Source organism: Trichechus manatus, unplaced genomic scaffold (assembly GCF_000243295.1).
Source record: "Trichechus manatus latirostris isolate Lorelei unplaced genomic scaffold, TriManLat1.0 scaffold00086, whole genome shotgun sequence".
Lineage (NCBI taxonomy): Eukaryota > Metazoa > Chordata > Mammalia > Sirenia > Trichechidae > Trichechus > Trichechus manatus.
Window position 1 is genome coordinate 9,889,087 of NW_004444022.1, and position 25,907 is coordinate 9,914,993.

Genomic DNA, 25,907 nt, shown 5'->3' on the forward strand with positions numbered 1-25,907 from the left:
TCACATGACTCGACGGCGGCGGTAGCCGTGGTAGGAGCCGCGGCGGCTCAGCTGGCTCAGCCGGTGGGCTCAGTTCCACGCACGCAGGAGCCGGGCCCAGGGGGCGGGGAAGGGACCTGCTGCTGCTGCGGTCGCCCCGCCGCTCCCAGAGCGCCTGGCGTTTTCCACGGCCCAGCTTGCCCGCTCCATGCCTCTCGGTTGCGGAAGTGTAGCGGGGGGAGGCGGCGGCCCCGAGCGCGGGAGGCCAGGGCTCTGCCCCCTGCAGCACTAAGCTCTGGGAGCCGGGTGCGGCGCGTCCCAGCTGCCCCGCTGCCCGTTGCGCCCGGCGCCCGCCGCTGCCTGCATGCCCCGCGCTGCGCCTCGCCCGGCCCCCGCCGCCGTCTCCTGCTCGCACCGCTGCTGCCGGGCGCCGGAGTAATATGCTCACTCGAGTGAAATCTGCCGTGGCCAATTTCATGGGCGGCATCATGGCTGGCAGCTCAGGCTCCGAGCACGGCGGCGGCGGCTGCGGAGGCTCGGACCTGCCCCTGCGCTTCCGCTACGGGCGGCCTGAGTTCCTGGGGTTGTCTCAGGACGAGGTGGAGTGCAGCGCCGATCACATCGCCCGTCCCATCCTCATCCTCAAGGAGACCCGGCGGCTGCCCTGGGCCACTGGCTACGCAGAGTGAGTGCAGCGACACCGGCGTCGCCCGTACTCTCCTCGCGGCCCTTCTCCGCACGGTTCCAGCCGTCCTCTCTCCCTGCTTCTCGGCCTCAGTGCTCTCCGGGGTTGCCGGCGTCCAGGCCTCGGCGGGGTCCTTTTTACTTACATTGGCCATTTCCCTCTTCTCCCCACTTCCCCTCCCCCCAGCCTCTAGGACGCGGCGACTGTAGCCCCGGAGTGGGTGGTGGAGGAGTGGGCAGCTGCCGGACCGTGGGAAAGCTAAGGCTGGAGGGTCTGGGGATTCGGGCGCTTTGACTCTTGGAGGAAAGTGGGGAAAACAGCTCTGCTGAAGTTTGAAACACAGCAGGGAAATCAGATATCTGCGCCCCCTCCCCCAAATCTCAGTGCCTACGCGTGAAGAGTTCGAGGGGTGGAGGATTGGAGGAGCTGTCGCTGCGACTGGGGGAACGGGTGTCCGAGCCCTGGGGGTGGCAGCGTTCGCGTGCGCGGTTGTGTGTTTCAGAAGCTCTCGGTTTTCTGACGTCCAGGCTACGAATCCATTCGCTGCTGCTTTAGCAGGTAGTGAAACCCTGCTCTTCGGTAAATGTCAGTACTATTTCCCTCGGTCCTTGGGGAGGGGGGATTTTATTCCAAGTGTTTTAATGATACCATCTTGGTAATCAGCTTTGGCGATTAAGCCGGCGTTTGAATGATTTGCTATTTTAAGACACGACTGACGACCTGAGGTGGAGCTGGAAAAGAAGGGAGGGAGGGTTTTAATATCCTACCCCCATTCCACGGCCACTTCTCCATTGACTATCAATGGCCATCTTATGAATGGTAGGATAAGTAATGTTTTCCGACTGTTAGACCTATTATTTCAGTTTTATGAAACTAGGAAACTCGGAAGATGGGATTCAGGACATCAGAGTTCGGGGTTAATAATGACCAGGTGGGTGCAAAAGAACACGAAAACCCCTGGTGCCTGGAACACCTGCCCCTTTTACTTAACTCATCCCCTCTGTGAACCTGGCACTCTCTAACCAGTGCACGTTCTCGCTCTCTGATTGGCTCTTTCGGGAACCAATCAGCTCTCCCGACGTCCGGACGCTTTGATGCCGACCCTGTTCTGGTGGCCCGGATACCCCCGGGTGTGCAAGGTTCCCGACGCTCCGGTTCCGGTGGAAGACTCCCTAGACTCTCCAATTCTTTTATCATCATTTAGCCGCGCATCATTTAGCCATTTCTTTAAGGGCTGAAATAGAAAATATGCATAAATGGGGACAAACGATAGGAGATAGTGTGGAAGATAGCAAGGAAACAAGTGAGCGTTATGGGTGCGGAAACAGTAAAAATTAACGCTTAACAAAAGACGAGCCGAGGAAGCGAATGCTGGGGAGGGGCAGGTACAAAATAGCATTGTAACTTCCAAGATAAAGCCGAAGCAAAAGTAAACACCTGTGTAAGAAAAGACCTAGAGGAGAAAACGTATGCCAAAACACAAGGCACTGTTTCTTGACTGAAAGAAAAACATTGTTGAAACAGCCCATTTGGACCCTTTGCAAGACAAAAAGTAACTTGAAGGCATGCCCCGTCCCACAGTTACATAAATTGGGCCTTGCCCGCTAAAACACTGAATGTGTAGGGGCCTGTTGTTACACGCCAGTGGGTTGCCCAGGGGCAGGAAGACAAGCAGGCAAATGGTGAAAATTTGTGAGAGGTAGGAGGGGAGGTAAGTACACACTGAAAGTGGAAGCTATTTGGATACAGTAAAAGGAAAATCACAGGTAAGTGGGAAGGAAGGGAAAAAAACCACACGCATGCAGTGTTTGGATGCTTATGGTGGGCACATGATTTGCCAAAGGCTGTGAACAATATAAGCGAATCTGAAATGAGACGTGTAGGAGGGGTGATGCTTAGTGGTCCTACCTCATTCTCTGTGGGTCTCAGTTTCCTCATAAGAAGCTTCTCGACCAGGACATGAGAAATGTCTGACTGGAAGGCTAGTAGGGACATTGTAAAATGTTTGAATCTCACTGCCGAATGTTTACGTATTTTCAGTTAGTTATAAAAGTTACGTGTTCGTTAATTCAAGCAAAGGTGTGTGTAAAAGTGTAAGCACCGTCCCCCTCCCCCCCCACTCTAGGGGTATGACAGGTCAATGTTTGGATGATGTATACCTTTCCAAGACTCTTTGAATTTTCATGTGAGTTACTATTTCCTTTCCACCTCGGCTGGGCTCATACTAAGCATACGATTCTGTAGCATTTTCACACAGCACTGTGCGGTGAACAACATTCCAAGTCAGCACGCGTAGAATTACATCATTCTTTTAAAATGTCTCCATAGCGCTAATAATAGCTAACATATTTAGTGCTTATTGTTTAGTGCTTATGTTGTTTCAAACACTTTGTTTTATATAATTTGATTCTCACAACAGCCCTATGAGGAAGCACTATCATTTCCTTTTTATAGCTGAGGACACTAAGTCAACAGTAAAGCAACCTGCTCAGGGTCATACAATCTGAGCAGAGTCAGGCAGTCTGATACTGGAGCCCACACCACCAAACTACTTCCCTTCAATGTATTAATTTATGTGCATCTATCTGTACCCAGGATTAGCCACTAGCATTGCCTGACCACCTCTCATCACCCCATTTCTGTCAAATGTTGTATTATACTACTTCCTTAAACCTTCAACTGTAGTTTATCTTCCTGCAAAAAATATATCCTGAATGATCAAAATGGGTGAAACAGGGAAGAGGTAAGACAAGTAGAAACGTGCTATGATGAGAAGATACTAGTGATACTGACCCCCGCTACAGGATCTGCATCACAACAGTGTTAGTTATCTGTTACTCATAACAAAGTACCCCCAAACTTAGCAGCTTAAAACAATAAACATATACCTCACACAGTTTCTTAGGGTCAGGAACTCATAAGTGCCTTAGCTGGGTGGCTGTGACTCAGGGTCTTGTGTGAGGTTGAAATCAAGGAGTCAGTGAGGCTGCAGTCATCTGAAGGCTTGCCTGGGGCTAGAGAATTCTTTCCTAGAAGGCTTCCTCACCTGACTATTGATTGACAGGAGGCCTCAGGGCTGGATGGGGTGGGGTGGGGGGGAGTGGAAAGTTCCTTGCCACATGGACCTTCCCATAGGACAACTTGAGTGTCCTGACGACATGGCAGCTGGCATCCCCCAGATTGAGGAATCAGAGAGCAAGTAGGAAACTGTAAGTGCCTTTAATGATCTAGACTCAGAAGTTACACATGGTCACCTTCGCCATATTCTTTTTGTTAGAAGCAAGTCACTAAGTCCAGCTATTTAAGGGTAGGAGAATAAAGTTCTGTCTCCTGAAATGAGGATTATTCAGATAATTTGTGGACATATTTTAAAACCATCACAGTCACTTTTTGGTGCCATTGCTACACAGGAGACGAGGAGGGACAGGATACTTTGTGGAGACCCTTCTTTCTACAGGCTATGAAAATCATTTTTCAAAAGTTTAACATATATCTCTAACCCTTGGTTAGGAGCTCTAGTGGTGCAGTGGATAAGTGCTTGGCCGCTAACCCAAAGGTCGGCAGTTCAAACCCACCAGCTGCTTCTTGGGAGAAAGATGTGATAGTCTGTTTCAATAAAGATTACAGACTTGGAAACCCTATGGGGCAGTTCTACTCTGTCCTGTCGTGTTGCTTTGAGTTGGAATTGACTTGACAGCAATGAATTTGGTTTGGTTTAACCCTTGGTTTATGCTGGGTGGAGGAGGGGTGTCTGTGGGGCATAACATTCTGTCTTGTAGCAGTCTTCAAATATTTGTAGAACACCTACCTGAGAAAATAACTTGAATTTATTGTCTAAGGCTCAAGAGGGCAGAAATAAGAACATGAAAGTTGAAATGTTTAGAGAGTGTTATTGTAAATGAGATTTCTTCATTGGAAAGGAAGACAAACTAGATTTATTCGTTTAAATATTTATCGAGTAGTATGTACCAAACACTCTTCTAGATTCTGAGGAAACAGCCCCTTTGTAGTTTGGATTGTAGAGAGAGACAAACCTATAGTATGCCTGGTCATGATAAGTGCTATGGAGAAAACCATGGTCAGGGAATTGAGAGAACCCGGGTGGTGGTTTTATATGGGATGCTCAGGGAAGGCTGGTCTGATGGTGTGACATTTAAGCAGAGAATGAAGGAGGAATTTGGAGGAAGAGCCTACCAGGCAAAAGAAAAAACAAATGCAAAGGTCCCGAGGCAGGAGCATGCCTGGTGGGCTTGAAAATGAGTCAGGATGACAGCAGCTGAGAGGATGATGGAGAGATTGCCAAGAGGTATAATCTGACAATAGTGTATTGGGGGAGGGGAAGATTGTCCAGATTTTGTAGGATTTTATAGTGCAAAGAGAGGGCTTTGGCTTTTACTATGAGTGAGATAGGAAGCCCCAGGACTGTTCTGAGCAGACCTTTCAAACATGACCATGTCAAGTTGATAGGACGGAGTAGAACTGCCCCATAGGGTTTCCAAGGAGCTGCCACTAGATTGGAACTGCTGACCTTTTGGTTAGCAGCCTGAACTCTTAACCACTGCACCACCAATTCCCTTGCTAAGGGCTGTTTCTATTGGAAGGAGGAAGTTGTCCTCTATTGCTGTAGAAGGTACCTGAGAGTGATGGAGTAGATAGGAAGATTGGTCAGAGAGTGGTGCTAGTGAGTAGAGGCTGAATGAGAAGCGGTATGTTTACCTCTCTAGAATGTGAGTCACATTCCCAGCCTTCCTGAGGAGGAAGAATTGGCACAACTTGGTGATCGATTGAGGGATTGGAGAGAGGACAGTTGAATTCTAGTGTTGGTTTTCTAGGGGTCTGTTTTTGCCATTTAACTCTATTTTGTGTGTGTGTGTGTGTGTGGTTAGAGTGAAAGTTTACAGTTCAAGTCAGTGTCTCATACAAAAATGTATACACACATTGCAGTGTGACCCTAGCTTCTCTCCCTATAATGTGACAGCATACTCTTCCTTTCCACCTGGATTTCCTGTGCCCATTCAACCAGCTTCTGACCCTCTCTGCCTTCTCATCTCGCCTCTGGACAGGAGCTGACCATTTAGTCTCGTCTATCTACTTGAGCTAAGAGGCAGACTCTTCACTAGTATCATTTTATGTCCAATACTCCAGTCTAATCTTTGCCTGAAGAGTTGGCTTCGGAAATGGTTTCAGTTCAGGGTTAATAGAGAGTCCGGTGGCCATGTCTTCCGCAGTCCCTCCAGTCTCAGTCAGACCATTAAGTTTGGTCTTTACTAGAGTTTGAATTCTGCACCCACTTTTCTCCTGCTCCATCAGGGACTCTCTGTTGTGTTCCTTGTCAGGGCGGGCATTGGTGGTAGCTGGGCACCATCTAGTTCTTCTGGTCTCAGGCTGATGGAGTCTCTGGTTTATGTGGCTGTTTCTGTCTCTTAGGCTGTTATTTTCCTTGTGTCTTTGGTATTCTTCATTCTCTTTTGCTCCAAGTGGGTTGGGACCAATTGATGTATCTTAGATGGCCACTCACTAGCTTTTAAGACCCCAGACACCACTCACCAAAGTGGGATGCAGAACATTTTCTTAATAAATTTTGTTATGCCAGTTGACCTAGGTGTCCCCTGAAACCATGGTCCCCAGACCCCCACCCCTGCTACTCTATCCCTCTCAGTGTTTGGTTGTCTTCAGGAAACTTCATAGCTTTTGGTTTAGTCCAGTTGTGCTGACTTCCCCTGTATTGTGTGTTGTCCTTCCTTTCACCTAAGATAATTCTTATCTACTATCTAGTTAGTGAAGACCCCTCTCCCTCCCTCCCCACCCTTGTAACCATCAGAGAATGTTTTCTTCTGTGTTTATTTCTTGAGTTCTTATAACAGTGGTCTCATACAGTATTTGTCCTTTTGCGACTAATTTCACTCAGCATAATGCCTTCCAGATTCATCCATGTTATGAGATGCTTCACAGATTCATCGTTGTTCTTTATCATTACGTAGTATACCATTGTGTGAATATACAATAATTTGTTTATCCATTCATCCATTGATGGGCACCTAGGTTGTTTCCATCTTTTTGCTGTTGTGAACAGTGCTGCAGTGAACATGGGTGTGCATATATCTATTCATGTGATGACTCTTATTTTTCTAGGATATATTCCAAGGAGTGGGATTGCTGAATTGTATGGTACCTCTATTTCTAGCTTATTAAGGAAGTGCCAAATCAGTTTCCAAAGTGGTTGTACCATTTTACATTCCCCCCAACAGTGTATAAGTGTTCCAGTCTCTCCACAACCTCTCCAACATTTATTATTTTGTGTTTTTTAGATTAATGCTAGCCTTGCTGGGATGAGATGGTATCTCATTATAGTTTTGATTTGCATTTCTCTAATGGCTAATGATTGTGAGCATTTCCTCATGTATATGTTAGCCGCCTAAATGTTTTCTTTGGTGAAGTGCCTGTTCATATCCTTTGCTCATTTTTAATTGGGTTATTTGTTTTTTTGTTGTTGAGATTTTGCAGTGTCTTGTAGTTTTTGAGATTAGACGCTGATCATATTTGTCATAGCCAAAATTTTTTTCCCAGTCTGTAGGTTGTCTTTTGACTCTTTTGGTGAAGTCTTTTGATGAGCATAAGTGTTTGATTTTTAGGAGCTCCCTGCTATCTAGTTTCTCTTCTGGTGTTTGTGCATTGTTACTTATGGCTCGTATTCTGTTTAGGCCATGTATTAGGGCTCCTAGCATTGTCCCTATTTTTTCTTCCATGATCTTTACCGGTTTTGTGCATGGTGTGAGGTATGGGTCTTGTTTCAGTTTTTTGCAGATGGATATCCAGTTATGCCAGCACCATTTGTTAAAGAGACTGTCTTTTCCCCATTTAATGGACTTTGGGCCTTTGTCAAATATCAGCTGCTCATAGGTGGTAGATGAATTTATATCTGGATTCCCAATTCTGTTCCATTGGTTTATGTATCTGTTGTTGTACCAGTACCAGGCTGTTTTGACTACCGTGGCCATATAACAGGTTCTAAAATCAGGTAGTGTGAGGCCTCCCACTTTGTTCTTCTTCTTCAGTAATGCTTTACTTATCCAGGGCCCCTTCCCTTTCCATATGAAGTTGGTGAATTGTTTCTCCATCTCATTAAAAAGTGCCATTGGAATTTGGATCAGGATTGTGTTATATCTGTAGATCACATTGGTAGAACTGACATTTTCACAATGTTGAGTCTTCCTATCCATGAGCAAGGTATGTTTTTCCACTTATGCAGGTCTCTTTTGGTTTCTTGCAGTAGTGTCTTGTAGTTTTCATTGTATAGGTCTTTTACGTCTCTGGTTAGATTTATTCCTAAGTATTTTATCTTCTTAGGGACTGTTGTAAGTGGTATTGATTTGGTGATTTCCTCTTCGAAGTTCTCTTTGTTGGTGTAGAGGAATCCAACTGATTTTTGTATCTTTATCTTGTCTCCTGAAACTTTGCTGAAGTTTTCTATTAGTTCCAGTAGTTTTCTTATGGATTCTTTAGGGTTTTCTGTGTATAAGATCATATCATCTGCAAATAGAGATACTTTGACTTCTTCCTTACCAGTTTGGATGCCCTTTATTTCTTTTTCTAGCCTAATTACTCTGGCTAGGACCTCCAACCCAGTGTTGAATAAAAGCGGTGATAAAGGGCATCCTTGTCTGGTTCCTGTTCTCAAGGGGAATGCTTTCAAAGTCTCTCCGTTTAGGATGATGTTGGCTGTTGTCTTTGTATAAATGCCCTTTATTATGTTGAGGAGTTTCCCTTCTATGTCTATTTTGCTGAGAGTTTTTATCATGAATGGGTGTTGGACTTTGTCAAATGCCTTTTCTGCATTAATTGGTAAGATCATGTGGTTCTTGTCTTTTATTTATGTGATGGATTACACTGAATGTTTTTCTAATGTTGAACCATCCCTGCCTACCTGGTATGAGTCCCACTTGATCATGGTGAATTATTTTTTTGATATGTTATTGAATTCTTTTGGCTAGAATTTTGTTGAGGATTTTTGCATTTATGTTCATGAGGGATATTGGTCTGTAATTTCTTTTTTTGTGGTGTCTTTACCTGGTTTTGGTATCAGGGTTATGCTGGCTTCCTAGAATGAGTTTGGGAGTATTTCATCCTTTTCTATGCTCTGAAATACCTTCAGTAGTAGTGGTGTTAACTCTTCTCTGAAAGTTTGGTAGAATTCTCCAGTGAAGGTATCAGGGCCAGGGCTTTTTTTTTGTTGGAATATTTTAGATTACCTTTTCAATCTCTTCTTTTGTTATCGGTTTATTTAGTTGTTCTACCTCTGTGTTAGTTTAAGTAGGTAGTGTGTTTCTAGAAATTTGTCCATTTAGGTTTTCAAATTCATTAAAGTACAATTTTTCATAGTATTCTGATTCTTTTAATTTCAGTTGGGTGTGTTGTAATATCACCCATCTCATTTCTTATTCAGTTTATTTGCTTCCTCTCCTGTTTTTCTTTTGTCAGTTTGACCAATGGTTTATCGATTTTGTTGATCTTTTCAAAGAACCAGCTTTTGGTCTTATTAACTCTTTCAATTGTTTTTCTGTTCTCTATTTTATTTAATTCTGCTCTAATTCTTATTATTTCCTTTCTTCTGGGTGCCCAAGGGCTTCTTTTGCTGCTTTCTTTCTGTTCAAGTTGTAGGGTTAATGTTTTGATTTTGACCCTTTCTTCTTTTTTTGGATGTATGCATTTATTGCTATAAATTGACCTCTGATCACTGCTTTTGCTGTATCCCAAAGGTTTTGGTAGGATGTGTTTTCCTTCTCATTAGATTCTGCAAATTTCTTTATTCTGTCCTTAATTTCTTCTATAACCCAGTAGTTTCTGAGCAGGTTTTGTTCAGTTTCCATGTGTTTGATTGTTTTTCCTTGCTTTTTCTGTTACTGATTTCCATTTTTATGGCTTTATGGTCAGAAAAGATGGTCTGTAATATTTTGATGCTTTGGATTTTGTTAAGGCTTGCTTTATGGCCTAATATCTGGTCTGTTCTGGAGAATGTTCCATGTGCATTGGAAAAGAAAGTATACTTGGCTGCTCTTGGGTGGAGTGTTTGGTAATATGTCTGTGAGATCAAGTTGGTTGATTGTGGCATTTAGATCTTCTTGTCTTTACTGAGCTTCTTTTTGAATCTTCTGTCCTTCGCCAAAAGTGTGTTGAAGTCTCCTACTATTATTGTGGCATTATCTATCTGTCTTTTCAATGCTGTTAGAGTTTGTTTTATATATTTTGGATCCCTGTCGTTGGGTGCATAAATATTTATTATTGTTATGTCCTCCTCGTGTATTGATTGTTTAATCATTATATAGTGTCCTTACTTATCCTTTGTGGTGGATTTTACTTTAAAGTCTATTTTGTCAGAGATTAATATTGTCACTCCTGCATTTTTTTGATTGTTGTTTGCTTGATATTTTTTTTTCCATCCTTTGAGTTTTAGTTTGTGTCTTTGAGTCTAAGGTGTATCTCTTGTAGGCAGCATATCGATGGATTGTGTTTTTTTATCCATTCTGCCACTCTCTGTCTCTTTATTGGTGTATTTAGTCCGTTTACATTCAGCACGATTATTGATAGGTATAAGTTTAGTACTATCATTTAAATTTCTTTTTTTGTGTGTGGTGTTGACAGTTTCTTTGTTCCACTTAATTTTCTATGCTGAGTCATTTATCTTTATGTATTTTCTTTTTGTCTTTTTCATTGTTGTTTTATATTTTCTGAGTGTTTATGTTTTTCTTGTTTTTTATTTTGATGTGTAGGATTGTTAGTTTCTTTTGTGGTTACCTTAATATTTACCCCTATTTTTCTAAGTTTAAATCAGTCTTTTATTTCTTTATATTGCCATGACTTCCTGTCCATATGAAAGATCTATGACTACATCTTTTAGTCCCTCTTTTTTTTTTTGTTTTAATGTTGTCATCTTTTACACATTGACGCCTCTATTTCCCTATTTTGAGCGTTTTAGCTTTGATTTATTTTTGTGACTTCCCTATCTGGGTTGATACCTGGTTGCTCTGTCCTGTGTTCTAGTCTTGGGTTGTTATCTGATATTACTGATTTTCTAACTGGAGGACTCCCTTCAGTATTTCTTGTAATTTTGGTTTGGTGTTTGCAGATTCCCTAAACTTCTGTTTATCTGGAAATGCCCTAATTTAACCATCATATTTGAGAAATGGTTTTGCCAGATGTATAATTCTTGATGGGTATGTTTTTCCTTCAAGGCTTTGTGTATGTCATCCTGTTGCCTTCTTGCATACATGGTTTCTGCTGAGTAGTCTGAGCTTAGTCTTATTGACTCTCCTTTGCAGATGACTTTTCGTTTATCCCTAGCCACTCTTAAAATTCTCTCTTTATCTTTGGTTTTGCCAAATCTGTTTATAATATGTCTTGGTGACTTTCTATTGGGATCTACCTTGTTGGGGGTTCAGTGAGCATCTTGGATAGATATCTTCTCATCTTTCATAATATCAGGGGAGTTTTCTAACAACAAATCTTCAACAGTTCTCTCTGTATTTTCTGTTATCCCCTGTGTTCTGGTACTCTAATCACCAGTAGGTTATTCCTCTTGATAGAGTCCCACATAATTCTTAGGGTTTCTTCATTTTTTAAAATTCTTTTATCTGATTTTTCCTTAAATAAGTTGGTGTCAAGTGCTTTATCTTCAAGTCTCACTAATTCTGACTTCCATTGCCTCAGTTCTGCTCCTATGACTTTCTAATGAGTTGTCTGATTCTGAAATTTTATTCTTAATCATCTGATTTCTGTTTGCTCTCTCTCTATGGATTCTTGCAGCCTGTTAAATTTGTCATTTTGCTCTTCTATAATCTTTTTAACTTTATTACTTTGTGTGTTCCTTGGCTCCCTCTGCATTTTCAATGATCTCCTTCCCAATATTTTGAAGAGTTCTGTACATTAATCTTTTGTATTCTACCTCCAGTAATTCTAAGAAGTTATCTTCCTCTGGAATATTTCTTGATTCTTAATTTTGGGAGCTTGCTGAAGCCACCATGATCTGCCTCTTTATGTGATTTGATATTGACTGTTGTCTCCAAGTCATCCATAAGTTATTATATTTATTTATGTATGCTTACTGTGTTCTAGCTTCTTGTTATGTTTTGATATGCTCAGATAGGCTGCTCGTGTGAGCTAGTTTGATTATTGGTGCTGTTGAAGCTCTAACTTCCTGTCACCAGGTGGTTAGTTCTGTTACTAGGTATGTGAGTCCAGCAGTCTGTTTACTTTTCTTGTATGGTTTCAGCTCAGGTGTTCAGCTAGTCGGTCACCAAGTGTGTGGTGCAAGCTCTCACATACAGTCCTAGATGGGCAAAGGTGATTGGAGTAGGCACAGGTATCTGGCTGCAGTAGGGGGTCATGTGCTGAGCAAGGCAGAGGGCTGCATGCTGCCCTTGAGTGTCTGGGAGGAAAACATGGCCTTGTTCCCTAGAGTGCATAAGTGGGTGAGTTTTACAGCTGGACTATGGGCACCCAGTGCTGTTGGCTGTAAGGACTGGGAGGCACAACTTATTCTTGGACCCCTGTCACAGGTGGCTAGGTGGTGTGAGTGGAGCCACCAGTCCTCAGGCCCCTGATGTGGGTAGGTGAGGATCCTGCTTAACGGTCAGAGCATTGCCAAATGTCACGAACTTGCCACTGCACCATACAGCTGATACAGTGAAGTTAGGCTTCAGGTATATACCCTGTTGTAGTGTGGTAACGAGGGCCTACACTGTTGAAATGGGCCCACACAGGTCTATGCAGGGGCGAAAGGCATTCAAAGTCCATGGACCCCTTATGTCTATGCCTAGGCAAAGGAGTTGTGCCTGCCCGGAGTTCTTGGCTTAGGGGAACTGGCAGATTATTTTTTCCTGTTTGTTAACTTGTTCCCTCTCCAAGGCCGGGAGAATGGCTCAGGGCGTGTGACAGGTCCTGTTTTGGCTCAGGGGTGTGGCAGTCGCTGAAGCTGGCTAGGACCCTGTGCTGAGCAGGGAGAGAGCAGGAAAATGGAAGAGAGGTTCTTCCCAAATGGGGTGTTTTTTGATCCACGCGATAGGTTAAACACATGTAGTTATCTTTTGCTGATCAAGCACTACTTTTCACTGGCTTTGGAGGCCTGAGCAGACTCTCCGCTACTCGGTCTCTCTCTACGTGGAAAACACATCCTGAAATCCACTGTCTGCCTCACTGCACATGGCAGCTGATCCGGCCTGGAGGGCACCAGCTCCTGCAGGGTCAGGTCTGGCCGTTCCTCGCTGCTTCTGAACCGTCTCTCCCTCCCCCTGCCACTCAGTCTGATTCCTCAACTCTGCCTTTGATGTTCAAGGCTCCTAGATGGTCATATATAATCAATTCACTTGTTTTTTTTGTGGTCTTTGTTGTAAGAGGGACCACCGGAAGTCTCTGACTACTTCGCCATCTTGGCCTTGCTTCGCTATTTTTGCCATTTAAAAGCAAAAATGTTGTTTTGAGGCCTAATATGCATTTGACCCAAGCTGTGGTATTCTCCATTGCCTCATATGCATGTGAAAGCTGGACAATGAATAAGCAAGACCAAAGAAGAATTGATGCCTTCGAATTATGGTGTTGACAAAGAATATTGAATATACCACCAACTGCCAGAAGAACGAACAAATCTTTGTCTTGGAAGAAGTACAGCCAGAGTGCTTCTTGGAAGTGAGGATGGCGAGATTTCATCTCACGTATTTTGGACATGTTGTCAGGAGAGGCTGGTCCCTGGAGAAGGACATCATGCTTGGTAGAAGGTCAGCGAAAAAGAGGAAGCTCCTCATCGAGATAGATTAACACAGTGGCTATGCCGATGGGCTAAAGCATAGCAATGATTGTGAGGATGGCGGAGGACCGGGCAGTGTTTCATTCTGTTGTGCGTGAGGTCGCTATGAGTTGGAACTGACTTGATGGCACCTAAAAACAACATTTTTCCCATTTGTTATTAATCCCTTTCAAGAGGAGATACTTTATAGATTATAAAACTAGAGACTTAGTTTAAGTAATCCCTGTAAGACTTTGCAGTCCAGAAACTGAAGACATTCACTTCATTCATTTATTCGATAGTTATTAAGCACACTTCATTTGGCATTGTGCTGGGTAGAATTTCCTGGCTCCTCAAAAGTCTTCCTATTATGGCTGCAAAGTTTGACCCCTTGATTAAGGGATGTTTGCTATGTTGTAGAGCACTGCAGTTACAGATAACATCCACTCAAGCAAAAATCTTTCCCAAAAAAGTGCATTAGCAACTTTTATTTTTAAGTTTGTCTTTGAAATCACTGACTTAGCCTTTTAGGTCTGCTCGAGAGCCCACGGGAAGCAATGGAGTCTGACATAGAAACACCACAGGGCAGCTGCTTCCTTTCTGTCTTCACAGTATAAATTGCACCCAAGTTGTCGCATGTACTGGAGAGACCTGGAGATTGATTTATTTTTTAGTGGGTTAGGGGGGCATTTTGACTTTTCTTTTTCTTCTCATTTCTCCCGTTAATTAGAAGCTTGACTTAGGGATACAGATGATAATGAAGTGTGTGCTTGAAACTACAGGAGTAGAACATGCCAGAGAATGCACTAGTGTTTTGAGCAACAATATTAAAACATCATATTCAAGTTTTTACCAATAATATATTTCTTTGCTTGTATGAAAAAATAATATGTATAGCATAATTTTACTTAGGTTATACTTACAAGGAAACCATAAAATTCTTTCTCCCCCCTCCCCCAGCCCCGTACCTTTGTTATAAAAGGTACACCGCTGGGCATGGGTACAAAATATGCTACTTTTAGAATTTCTGTTAAATGCATATTGCATCGGTTCTTTGTGTCTCCACTTGTGAAATTTTTGATGAAATAACCCTATTTAAATCCAGCAAACAGACTACAAGTATTTTGATTTGTTAGGGAATCATTTCACTGGAGGCTGTTCTGTCTTCCCAGTCTTTGGCACTGATTAATAATTACCAATAAGTAGCATTAGTTGGACAGGTGGCGGTGATGATAAAGAAACTGTCTTTCCCCAAAGCTCAGAAATCCCCTGGCCTTTTTTTTTACCCCCTCTGGTTTGGTTTTTTGGTAACATCTTCTAGCATGCCCATCCCTCTTACTGACACCTCTTTACAGAACTGTCTGGGAACTTCCTGTTTAACTTTTGCCACTGAAGAATCTTGAGGTTCCCCACTTCTTGTTTGTAAGGATAAAAAAAAAGGGGTCGGAGTCTCGTTTAACAGCACTCTACAAAGAATACACTTGCAGATAGGTCAAAAGTCAGTGGTAGCCTAAGATATTCCACTTTCTGGTAACCTGCAGATGGTATTAATTTCCCATTTTAAAACAATGTGCTAAGCTTTCTCCATTTTCAGATTTTACATTATAATAAAGTTGTCTCTTCTGGGATGGAACTTCTGGGTTGTGCCTTTTCTTAGGAAAATGGAACATTTTCCTTCAAGGATTAGCATATGCTTCAGACAGGATTTAACCATTCATAGAGGATGTGTTTACCTAGTGTTTCAGCTCCAGTTTAGATAGACATCATCTTTGAAGTCACCACCCCCCATGCTTCGTAATAATGGTTACAGTAATGCCAATTGATAACTTAAAATTACATATTGGAATTGTTTTCTAAAAATACGTTATTGTTCAAGGCAAATTATTTTTAGAAGATGTCATTTAATCCTCAATGTTTGATAGAAAATTTTTTAAAAAACCAAGTGCCATTATTGTTTTCCCTGATTTTCCTAATTTGAACAAATGATGGTTAATTTTCTGTCTTGAATTTATGCCATCCTCTTTCAGGAAGTAGACATCTGCTTCTGTTATTTCCTCATTCCCTCAGTGAAGTCGCCATTGTATTCCCACTATATGTCAAGCTTTGGCACCATCCTGGGTTCATAATACAATAAGACAAAATCATTGTCCTCAAAATTTTATAGTATAGTCTTCCTCCTTTTGGTGTCCTTTTTAAAAATTAAATTATTTTAATTGAAAATTTAATTCAGTTAATTAAAATGAAAGCATGGCCTATTAAGGTTAGAAGGGACCAGCACTGAGGATTTTTCTTTGTTTGTTTTTAATGTCTTGATGCTTCTGGGAAATTTGTAATCTCAGTATTTGGAAACTTTAAGTCACACTGAGAGAACAAACTCAGTTCTTTCCAGCCTGCCTTGTCATTAGCTGCCAAGTTTTCTGTTCCTGAAAGTTCTGAGACCTTCATATTGTTGTTAATTGCCATCAAGTCAGCTCCTGACTCATGGTGACCCCATGCACAGTAGGATCAGACTGCTGTGTTTCATAGATTTTTCATTGGCTAATTTTTCAGAAGTAGATTGCCAGGCCTTTCTTCTTAGTCTATTCTAGTCTGGAAGCTCCGCTGAAATCTGTTCAGCAACATACAAACCTCAACTGACAGATAGATGGTGGCTCTGCTTGAGGTGCCTTGGCTGGGAATCAAACCTTTGTCTCCCGCATGGAAGGTGAGAATTCTACCACTGACCCACCGGTGTCCTCAGTTGAGAGCTTTAGATGGGGTCAAGTTGAAAAGTAGAAGTAGATGGCACATACCTTTGCTGTGCTCCTTTTTAGTTAAATCAGTATGTGGTTTGTTTAAAACTTGAGTCACTCTTCTCAGCTTGCAGCCATTCAGGTGAATGCTATCTGAGGAGCACTCTGCCTAATAAAGAATGTAGGATGTGTTACCTGAAGAGTGCTTATGATGAATAAAGATATCATGTCGCTGTTTTTCTTTTGAAGGAGATACTGTCCACTAGGAGGCTTAGGGAAGTCAAAGTACCAGCCCAGTTGCTGTTTTTCTGGTGTGGTCAAGTCAGTTGGGTCTTCTGGAATGTAAATACATAGTGCTTTCTTTGTTACACTCTCTCTGACTTAGTTTCTCTAAATGGCTGTGAAATTTAGATGCTTAGCTATATTTTCTCTCCGAGTGGGCTTTGTACTCCATTATTTATTACAGAGAATAATGACATTACCTACTTACACCTGTATCACTTGGGTGATTATTCAAACCCTGTCATATGCACTGGAGCCCTGGTGGTACAGTGGTTAAGTGTTTGTCTAACAACAGGAAGGTCAGCAGTTTGAATCTACCAGCTGCTCCTTGGAAACCCAATGGGGGCAGTTCTATTCTGTCTCCTTGGGTCCCTATGAGTCAGAATCGACTCAACGGCAGTAGTTTTTTTTTTTTTTGGGGGGGGGGTCATGTGCACTTGAACATACACATCTGTAATCCATGTTTAATAAAAGTGGAAAATGAGTCCCAGAGAGAACTTAAAATCTGATGCTGTCCCATGATCCTGGTGATCTTCCCTGAATCATTGAACCTCATTGTTCATTAATTTAAAAAGACATCCTATCCCTGTAAACAAAATGCCACATAAGAGAGTTTAACGTATTTTATTACTCAAAGGAAGCTAAGAAGGCCTAATCTCCAGTTATTGGATAAGGCCTTATTAGCACATCAGGTTTTGGATGTTTTTCAGAGAACTTTGAAATACTTCTATTAAGTGAGTATGTTAGTTCCCTTTCTGAATTATGTTTAACTTCCTAAGCATATGTGCATTGCCTAATTATAACAGTTCAGACCTTGTCTAAATTACCATATTTTCTCGACTCCAAAGTACTTTTTTTCCCCATCATATTTAATGTTTTTGGAAACCCAATAAGTCTTAAAACCAATCTATACATTTTCTGTAGTGGTGTTTCTTTTTTCCAAAGTGATTAAATGTATCATGTGTTTAACATCAAAAGCATCTTAGAAGTGAGGAAATACACACTTAGGATTTCTGAATGATGAGCCTCAAGTCATGAGTCAGGTTTAATTAGAGAATCCCATTATAATTTACTTTGAGAGATGTTACTTAAGTTCTTAACTTAAGCAGAATCGAATTTTAATGGGAATTTTTCCAAATAGTGAACTTTGAGGTCAAAGCAAGGCTAGCAACTCAGCTTCGTATCATTCCTCTCTGGGTCTTGGGTGTCTTGGAGTGATTGTATTGATGACTTGCACAAGTCAGGCCTGATGGGGCCATGGTGGATGGGCAGTACAGTTGATCATCATAAGGCTGTGGGTGGATGGGAAGATCAATGATACGCCAAGCTGAGAGGGTCATAGTGGTTTGTGTACTCTACTGTCCTTTCAGGGAGTAGACAAGTAAACATTTAAGCTATTAAAATGGTGCCTCTTTACCATATGACCTTTTTCATATAAGTGTAGGAAGGAAAAAAAAAATCTCAAATGATAAATTAATCTTTTAGATAAAAATACTGTGGATTATTGAATTACTGTACAGTCATGTGCTGCCTAACATCTGTTTGGGCAATGTCCCACTACATATACTTCGTGGTCCCATAAACTCAGAAATCCTGATTGGAGAACTGGTCGTAGAGGACGTAACTGGGTGTAGCCAGGAGGAAGCTGCCACCTTTGCGCCTTGGACCAGCTTGTGCTTGGGGAACGTACCTTGGCCTTGCCCGGCACCCCTAGACCTCAGCCTCAGCCAACTGGGCCTGCAGGGCTGTCTGGGCCTCCAAGGGCCTAACACCTTCCTGAGTGCCCCAGGGCCTTACCTAAAGACCCATTACCTGGGCTCTGCCAGCTCAGTGTGCACCCTTACTGAGCCCTCGTTCACCCAGGATGCAACCACCAACCCGGGCCCAGACCGCAGCAAGCAGAACTGCAAGCTGTCCCTGTCCCTTGGTAAGCAGCGCTTCCGCTATCTCAGAGTTGCCATAAGAAGATAATAGGGTGTTCACACAACATCCAAATCACATAATGTCCTATTTCAGAGAAAGTATCGTGGATGTTAAGTGACGCGTGACTGTATTTAAGTGGCCTGCTGTGGTATACTAATAGTCATTATGTGCTCTTTTGAAAAGGTGAACATTGACATTATGTCTAGAACACACAGCTGGCAAAAATATAAGATGGAAAATGAATGTTTAGTAGGAAGCAAATTCTAATGTACAGTGAATAGGAATAGCCCATAATAGGATGTCAGGGGAGAAAGGGGCAGCAAACTGGTATTACTATAGAAAGAACGGTTAAAGGTTTTTAACAGCTGCAAAATTTTCTTGCAAACAGCCTCTGAGGATGAAATCTTAAATATATGGTTGGGAAAAGCAGAATGATTTTATCAGCCTTTTTAGGGCAGCGTTTCCTTCATAAGGTAGGGTTTAACGTAGAGCCCGAGAACCAGATTACATGTTCCCTTGGCCGCCCCTCTCTGTGATTATTGATAAGCAGACCATCCACCGTGGGGTGATGTCACTGAGGGTGATGTTGCCCTGTTGTCAGAACCAGGTGTCCAGAGCTGGGCTGCTGATTCAGTGCAGCAGCAGCAAATGGGAAGAAGAGAAGAATTGGCAGAAGGGACTATAACAGCTGGTGTTTATTTAAAAAAAAAAAAAAAGACAGTCTTGGTGTTTAGATGCAAATTGCATAGGCCCATACAAAAAGCCCCACCGCTCCTCTCTACTCCTGGCCTAGGTCATCAGGTCAGTGCTGACAGGCCATCTGGCACCTGCCCCTTCCCACTTTGCATGCACCTGAGGCCCTACCTCTAGACACTGGTCGTCAGAGGCGCCTCGGGATGTGATTTGTTTCAGGTTCTGGGCTCCACCAGGGCTTGTGCTCTGGATTCCCTTAAGTCCTGGCTCCCAGCCTTCTCATTGTCATGGACCTTTCGTTTATTTATTTTTCGAATGGATTACTTGCGAAAATTTTTGTTCAGCAAGCTGTATTAAACAAGTATTGTTAGTTGCTGTGGAATTGGCTCCGACTCATGGACAGCCTGTGAACAACAGAATGAAACATTGTCCAGTCCAGTGCCATCTTTGGGATCATCGGTGTGCTCAAGTCCATTGTTGGGGCCGCTGTCTTTTTAGTGCCTTCCAACTCGTCTTCCAGCACTGTTGTTGTTAGTTGCTGGTGAATCGGTTACTACCCATGGCGCCCTCATGCGTGCCGAGTAGAACTACTCCGTAGAAAGCTATGCTGGATGCTGTATCAAGCACTGTATCGGACAGTATTCTGTTATGATCCTTAGGGTTTCCACTGGCTAATTTTCAGAAGTAGAGTGCTAAGCCTTTCTTCGTAATCTGTCTTAGTCCGGAAACTCTACTGAAACCTGTCCGCTATGGGTGATCTTGCTGATATTTGAAATACCGGTGGCATAGCTTTCAACATCATAGCAACAAGCAGGACGCCACATTACACAGATGGATAGTGAAAATAAGTATTGTTTCCCCATTAAAAAAAAAAAAATTAACCAGACGCATCGTATCTTCTAGTCAGCTCGGAGAGCTTGGTGATAATTGCATTGAATTGATAACATTTCAGCCAAAAGCAAAGATTTAATCTTTGTTTCAGTTACCATGTGCAGTCGTGTTGCACACAGTCTGCTTTATGTTAGCTTTTTTTCCCCTCCAATATTTAAAATAGCTTAGGTCTCCTGTTACTGCCTTCCCAGATCCATGAGGAACTTGGGAGACTTGTCAACAGGTGTGGCTTTTGTACTACCCCTGAGTTTACAGCCAGGTGTGCTTAGATAAATGTCAAGATCATTTTGTTCTGGAATCTAATGTAGAGTGCTTTCCTTGAGCACATTACTTCAAATTCCCCAATGTCCTTTTTCCTTATTGAAAAACTTGTGTTTAAATAGTTTACCTTTTCCTGCCTTCCAAGGTGCTGCAAGTTGCCCGAGAGGCCTGATGCTTGTCAGCTGCAAGTTTAATTAAACTCGTGCTGAGAATATTATTTTTTTTCTTGCAGAGTTTGACCCTTGGGCAAAAGTTTGTCTTGTAAAAAATTCTATCATCTACTACCTATGGGTGACAATACTTTTAAAACATCTTTAGATGTCTACTGCCTGTTAAAGTGGAGGAAAGCTTTGATTAATTAGGACTTTAGATCACAGGCCATAATTTTTTAAAAAATGATGTACTTTTTGTCTCTTATTACAGAATTGATATGTGTTCATTGTAGGTACTTTCAAAAATTCCTATAAGTACCGTGAAGAACATAAAAATAATTCATAAAGTCTACAACCCATAATTAGCTTCTATCAACAATTTGTGTGTATCTGTAAGTATATATGCATTTATTTACAAAATAGCATCATTCTACATATTGATTAGTAGTTTTTTTTCACTTCAGGTAGAGTAATATCTTTAAATATTCTTTGTCATCTTTAATAGGTGCATTGTGTTCCAATTATGGTTGTATCATATTTTTTTTAGGTGTTAACTAATTTTTTACTGTTAAATAACAGTCCTGTGATGAGTATTCTTGTAGGTAAATTTCTGTAATCTATAATTTGAAAAGTGACATTTATATGGGAAAAATATTCAAATGAGAGTTTTCCCATATTTCTAGTGGCATTATTTAATACTTAGAAAACATCAATGTTTAGATTGAAAATTGTTTTGAGAAATGTCAGTTATGTACTTTATTTTAAAATACCAAAATAATGTTTTGGTGAACTAGGTATACTGATTTTGAGAAACATTATTGCTTCATTTTTACATCTAGGTTTAAATATAGAACTTTAGAAAAATATCCTTTAAGGGCCAGTTCAAGACCCTACTCTTAATAAATATCTCTTGTTTTTTAATTGTTTTCACTTTTAATGAATAATCTTGAGGATGTGGGCATGATGATATACATTTAAATTCCTCCAATATAGAGTTATGTACACCACTGCTAAATATATGGACCTGAAATAGTGGGCATATAATCAATATAGTTCTTTTAATTTCCAATGAAAGCGAGATCTCCTTTGTTCTGTAGGCTGATTTCAAATTATGTGCTCAACTCCTGGGGTCCCAGCAGTTATCACAGTACTTACGAATTGCAGACATTCGTCTGCTCAGTAAGTGTTTGTTGGAGACATTGCATGGTATGCTGTGCACCTGGACTGCTCTGGGGGGAAAACGGGAAAAATCATATCCAGCTTTCCAACTCTTTACCTGGAGATAAGTAGGTAAGAACGGCTGGCTGCTGCTGGAAAAAGTAGATTTCTTGATATACGTGAGTGAAAGGTGTATCTGTGTATGGTTACTGAGTTCAGAAACCCATTGCTGTTTTTGAACTTTTATGTAAACTTTTCTCTACCTTCTCACCGAGTCAGTTTTTTCCTCTGCCTCATTTTCTCTGTCTTTTTTCCTGTATATTCGTAAGTTGTCTGCTCATTAATCCTTCCTCTGTGCATAAGCTAAAACATTATTGAAATAGGACAATCTGTGGTTTAGTCCATCCATGGACCGGATTAGTCATACTGAAGCTTGCAGTTTGCTTTTGATACAAAAGCACAAAGTCATCTGAGATAATTGTCCCATTTCCCTCTCCAAACTCAAGTCAGTATATCCTTTTTTAAAATCATGTACATGTAGATGTGAACCAAATAAAACAAAGAAATTCTGGAGTGAAATTAATTTTAATAATTAACTTCTACACCTCTGTTAGTATTGGTTTTCAAACTGACCCTGAAGAGCTTTTGTTATTGTGGGTTATATCTAATGATATTTACTGTATTAGAAATTAAAGCTGAGAAATTTTTAAAGTATGAATTCATTTAAAAAAAAACTTATATAAACATTTTTAATGAAAAATATTATTTTCAAAAACAAAAAGCTATTTAGTGAAAAGAATGGCACTGTATACACTTGCAGATTTCTTCGTTGTCTGGTTTAGGAGTAGATGGATTCTTTTGTCTGCTTCGGCATTTCACCTGTTGTGACATCACCACTCATAAGGAAACTCCACTTGATACTCATGAGAGAATGCGAGTGAAAATAGTTTTGACCTCATGGAGATCTTGGTGAAAAGGGTCTTGGAGACCCCCAGGGTTTCCCAGACCACACTTTGAAAACTGCTGGTTTAGAATATAATATTAAGAGTTAGCATGACTTTCTGCTTTATTTTTTGAGCTGTATTTTACAGATGGAAAAGCGTAGACCGCTTAGGAGAAAGTTATGGTGGATTGTAGTTCTTCCGCTTCTGACGCGAATGTACTCATTCCTGAGTACACTTTTCCGCACACCCTGTGTAGAATGTACTTTGTCTTCTCCTAAGGGCTTGTTTGTCACGTATGTTTAAGAGTATTAGGCAGTTGAGGGAGGGTGATATTATCCATCCTTAACAGACAATGATAAAAAAACAACAGGGACCAGATTTTCCCAGTATTAGTGCTACAGTGCAAATCTTTGAACACTTTATATTTATGCAGATTCTGGGGTTATTTAGTATTGTTGTTGTTGTCAGTTGCCGACGGGTTAACCATGACTCACGGCGACCCCATGCACACCAGGATGAAACTTTGCCTGGTCCTGTGCTATCTTCACGGTCGTCGGTATTCTCAGGTCCATTTTTGCAGCCACTGTATATCTTGAGTGCCTTCCAACTTAGGGGGCTCATCTTCCAGCAGTATATTGGACAGTATTCTGTTGTGATCCGTAGAGCTTTCATTGGTTAATTTTCAGAAGTAAATCACCAGGCCTTTCTTCCTAGCCTGTCTTTGTCTGGAAGCTCTGCTGAAAACTGTCCACCATGGGTGATCCTGCTGGTATTTGAAATACTAGTGGCATAGCTTCCAGCAGGAGTCCCTGGATGATGCAAAGGGTTTACACTTTTGGCTGCGAACCAAAAGATTCGAGTCTTCCAGAGGTGCCTCAGAAGAAAGACCTGGCCATCTTATTTTTGAAAAGTCAGCCATTGAAAATCCTGTGGCACGCAGTTCTACTCTGACACACCGAATGGACTCCAGGTGACTGGAGAAGCCTTCAGCATCATAGCAACACACTAGCTGCCATAGGACAACAGACTGACAAAACTGACAGACAGGTGGTGGTGTTTAGTATTAGACGAGTAGTATTGCATTGATTTTCTTTGTATCATTATCATACATTTACTGTATATGTCACATGTACTGAGAGACAAAAGATAGAGGTTTTAGCCTTAAGAAGCTAACACTCCTTTTGGGAAGAAAATTTCATGGAAAGATTAAATCCTTTGCACAGTATGACAGGAGGCACAGTGGTGCCAGGAGAAGATTAATACTGCAAAGAGGCAGTTGGAGGTAGTCCCGGCTTGTCTCTAACCAGCCTGTGGCTTCAGCAAACTGGGTCACTTTTTTCATCCTCAGTTTGCTTGTTTATAAAGCTAGGTCATTGACTCTTTCCAGCTAAAAGGTGTTGTGGGTGTATGTATCGTTACAGAAATTGTGCACTGGTTAGTAATTTCTACTGACTTTTTTTAAAAAGTAGGATGCTTGTATACAGTTCAAATTATGGGACAGATACCAGTTATTTGCTTTATCGTAAAAAAAATCTCAGAAGGATACATTGCCTGAATATGCATTTTAACAAATGGTGGAAGTAAAATGAGAATCTAATTACACTTGATTTAATGATACATGTTTCTAAATCTTAACAGCCTTGTAAACTAAGTATTGTGTAGTCATAACTAATCCCCTTCCCTGGGAGACAGTCCGCCTTCCCGCGCTCAAATTGCAGTAGTGAAGGAATGAGTATCAAACACAGATTATAACATTGCTGCATTTCCTGGAATAAACCGAGTGAAAATAAACAGCCCATCCTGGGTTAAAACGGATTTTAATTTTAAGCTTTTTTGGTTAACTCTTCTAAAGTAATAACGCAGTTACTATATTGTCCAGAAAAATTATGATTTTAAGTATTTGTCTAAAAGGAGATATGTTTCAAAATTTTACCAGTGAAGCAGGTAAAATGATGTTGGTGATGGCAAGTTGTTGGTTCCACTCTGGAATGTCTTTTTTTTTTTTTTGGAGAAATGATTCTGCTATAATTGTAAAGTATGTATATGTGTGAGTACAGTCTCTACACTAAAAGTTGAGAAAAATGTGAAATTGGTGGGAACCTCTTACTGATCCTTCTAGAAATAAAGGAATGAAGATTACAACTCATTATAAATTCAGTCCGTCTTGTAAGCCCCAAATTATCTGTAGGTGGGTGACCTGAGGACGTCTCCAATGTCTCTCAGAATCGTGCTGTCGTTTGGCGCAGGGCTAATGGCCTCCCCTCTTTGGCAGTTAAATTGCTGTGCAAAGCAGCTGAACTTGATGTAATTTTAATCAATACCTTGTGCTTACATGTGGTCCTGCAGTCTCTGTATCACTGTGCTGTTCTCAGCATCCCTGACCTAAGAATAAAGGACACAGTGTCTTACTTGAAATTTGGTTTTGAAATTCACGTAAATCAAATTATATTTAAAAAGCCTCCAGAAGCTTGTTACTTAATATAGTCAGTGTAGGATGTCGTTTCACAATGTTAAGATTCGTTCTCATGTTAGTCGGTATTGGTTCTTTGTGATTGGAACGTAAATGCTAGATGTTTCTAAAGTAGAGGATAACTAGTGGTAGGTTCATTTCAAATAAGTGACCAGCACCTAGCATGACTAGCTTCTCGAAGGTCACTAGGGGTAAGTGGCTAAGGATGAGTGGTTGGGACTGTCTACATCAGCTTCCTCCCTAATGTGCTTCTTAATACCCTCTGACTAATCTATAGAATTGTTTTATTTTACTTTTCAGTGCCTTTGTTCATACCAGGCCTGCTTGAGTATCTCTTTCCATCTAGGGTTAAGTGTTGTTGTTAGGTGCTGTCGAGTCGATTCCGACTGTAGCGACCCTGTGTACAACAGAATGAAACACTTTCTGGTCCTGCGCCATCCTTACAGTCGTTGTTATGCTTGAGCCCACTGTTGCAGCCACTGTGTCACTCCATCTCGTTGAGGGTCTTTCTCTTTTTCGCTGACCCTCTAGTTTACCAAGCATGATGTCCTTCTCCAGGGGCTGGTCCCTCCTGATAACATGTCCAAAGTATGTAAGACGTAGTCTCGCCATCCTTGCTTCTGAGGAGCATTCTGGTTGTACTTTTCCCGAGACAGATTTGTTCGTTGTTTTGGAAGTTCATGGTATATTCAGTATTCTTCACCAACACCACAATTCAAAGGCGTCAGTTCTTTCGTTTTTCTTATTCATTGTCCAGCTTTCACATGCGTATGATGCAATTGAAAACACCATGGCTTGGGTCAGGCGAGCCTTAGTCTTCAAGGTGACATCTTTGCTTTTCAAAACTTTAAAGAGATCTTTCACAGCAGATTTGCCCAACGCAGTGCGTCTTTTGATTTCTTGACTGCTGCTTCCATGGGTGTTGATTGTGGATACAAGTAAAATGAAATCCTTGACAACTT

At 41.5% G+C, this 25,907-nt stretch overlaps 1 protein-coding gene across 1 annotated transcript in view; it reads left to right on the forward strand.

Moving 5' to 3' along the window:
* The first annotated feature begins 347 nt into the window (after positions 1-347).
* PPM1H (protein phosphatase, Mg2+/Mn2+ dependent 1H) overlaps positions 348-25,907 on the forward strand; it is a 349,942-nt gene continuing 324,382 nt past the window's right edge. The window contains exon 1 of the mRNA XM_004381557.2: positions 348-664. Within this exon, the coding sequence (XP_004381614.1) occupies positions 420-664 (245 nt within the window). The 5' untranslated portion in view covers positions 348-419. The remainder of the gene's footprint in view (positions 665-25,907) is intronic.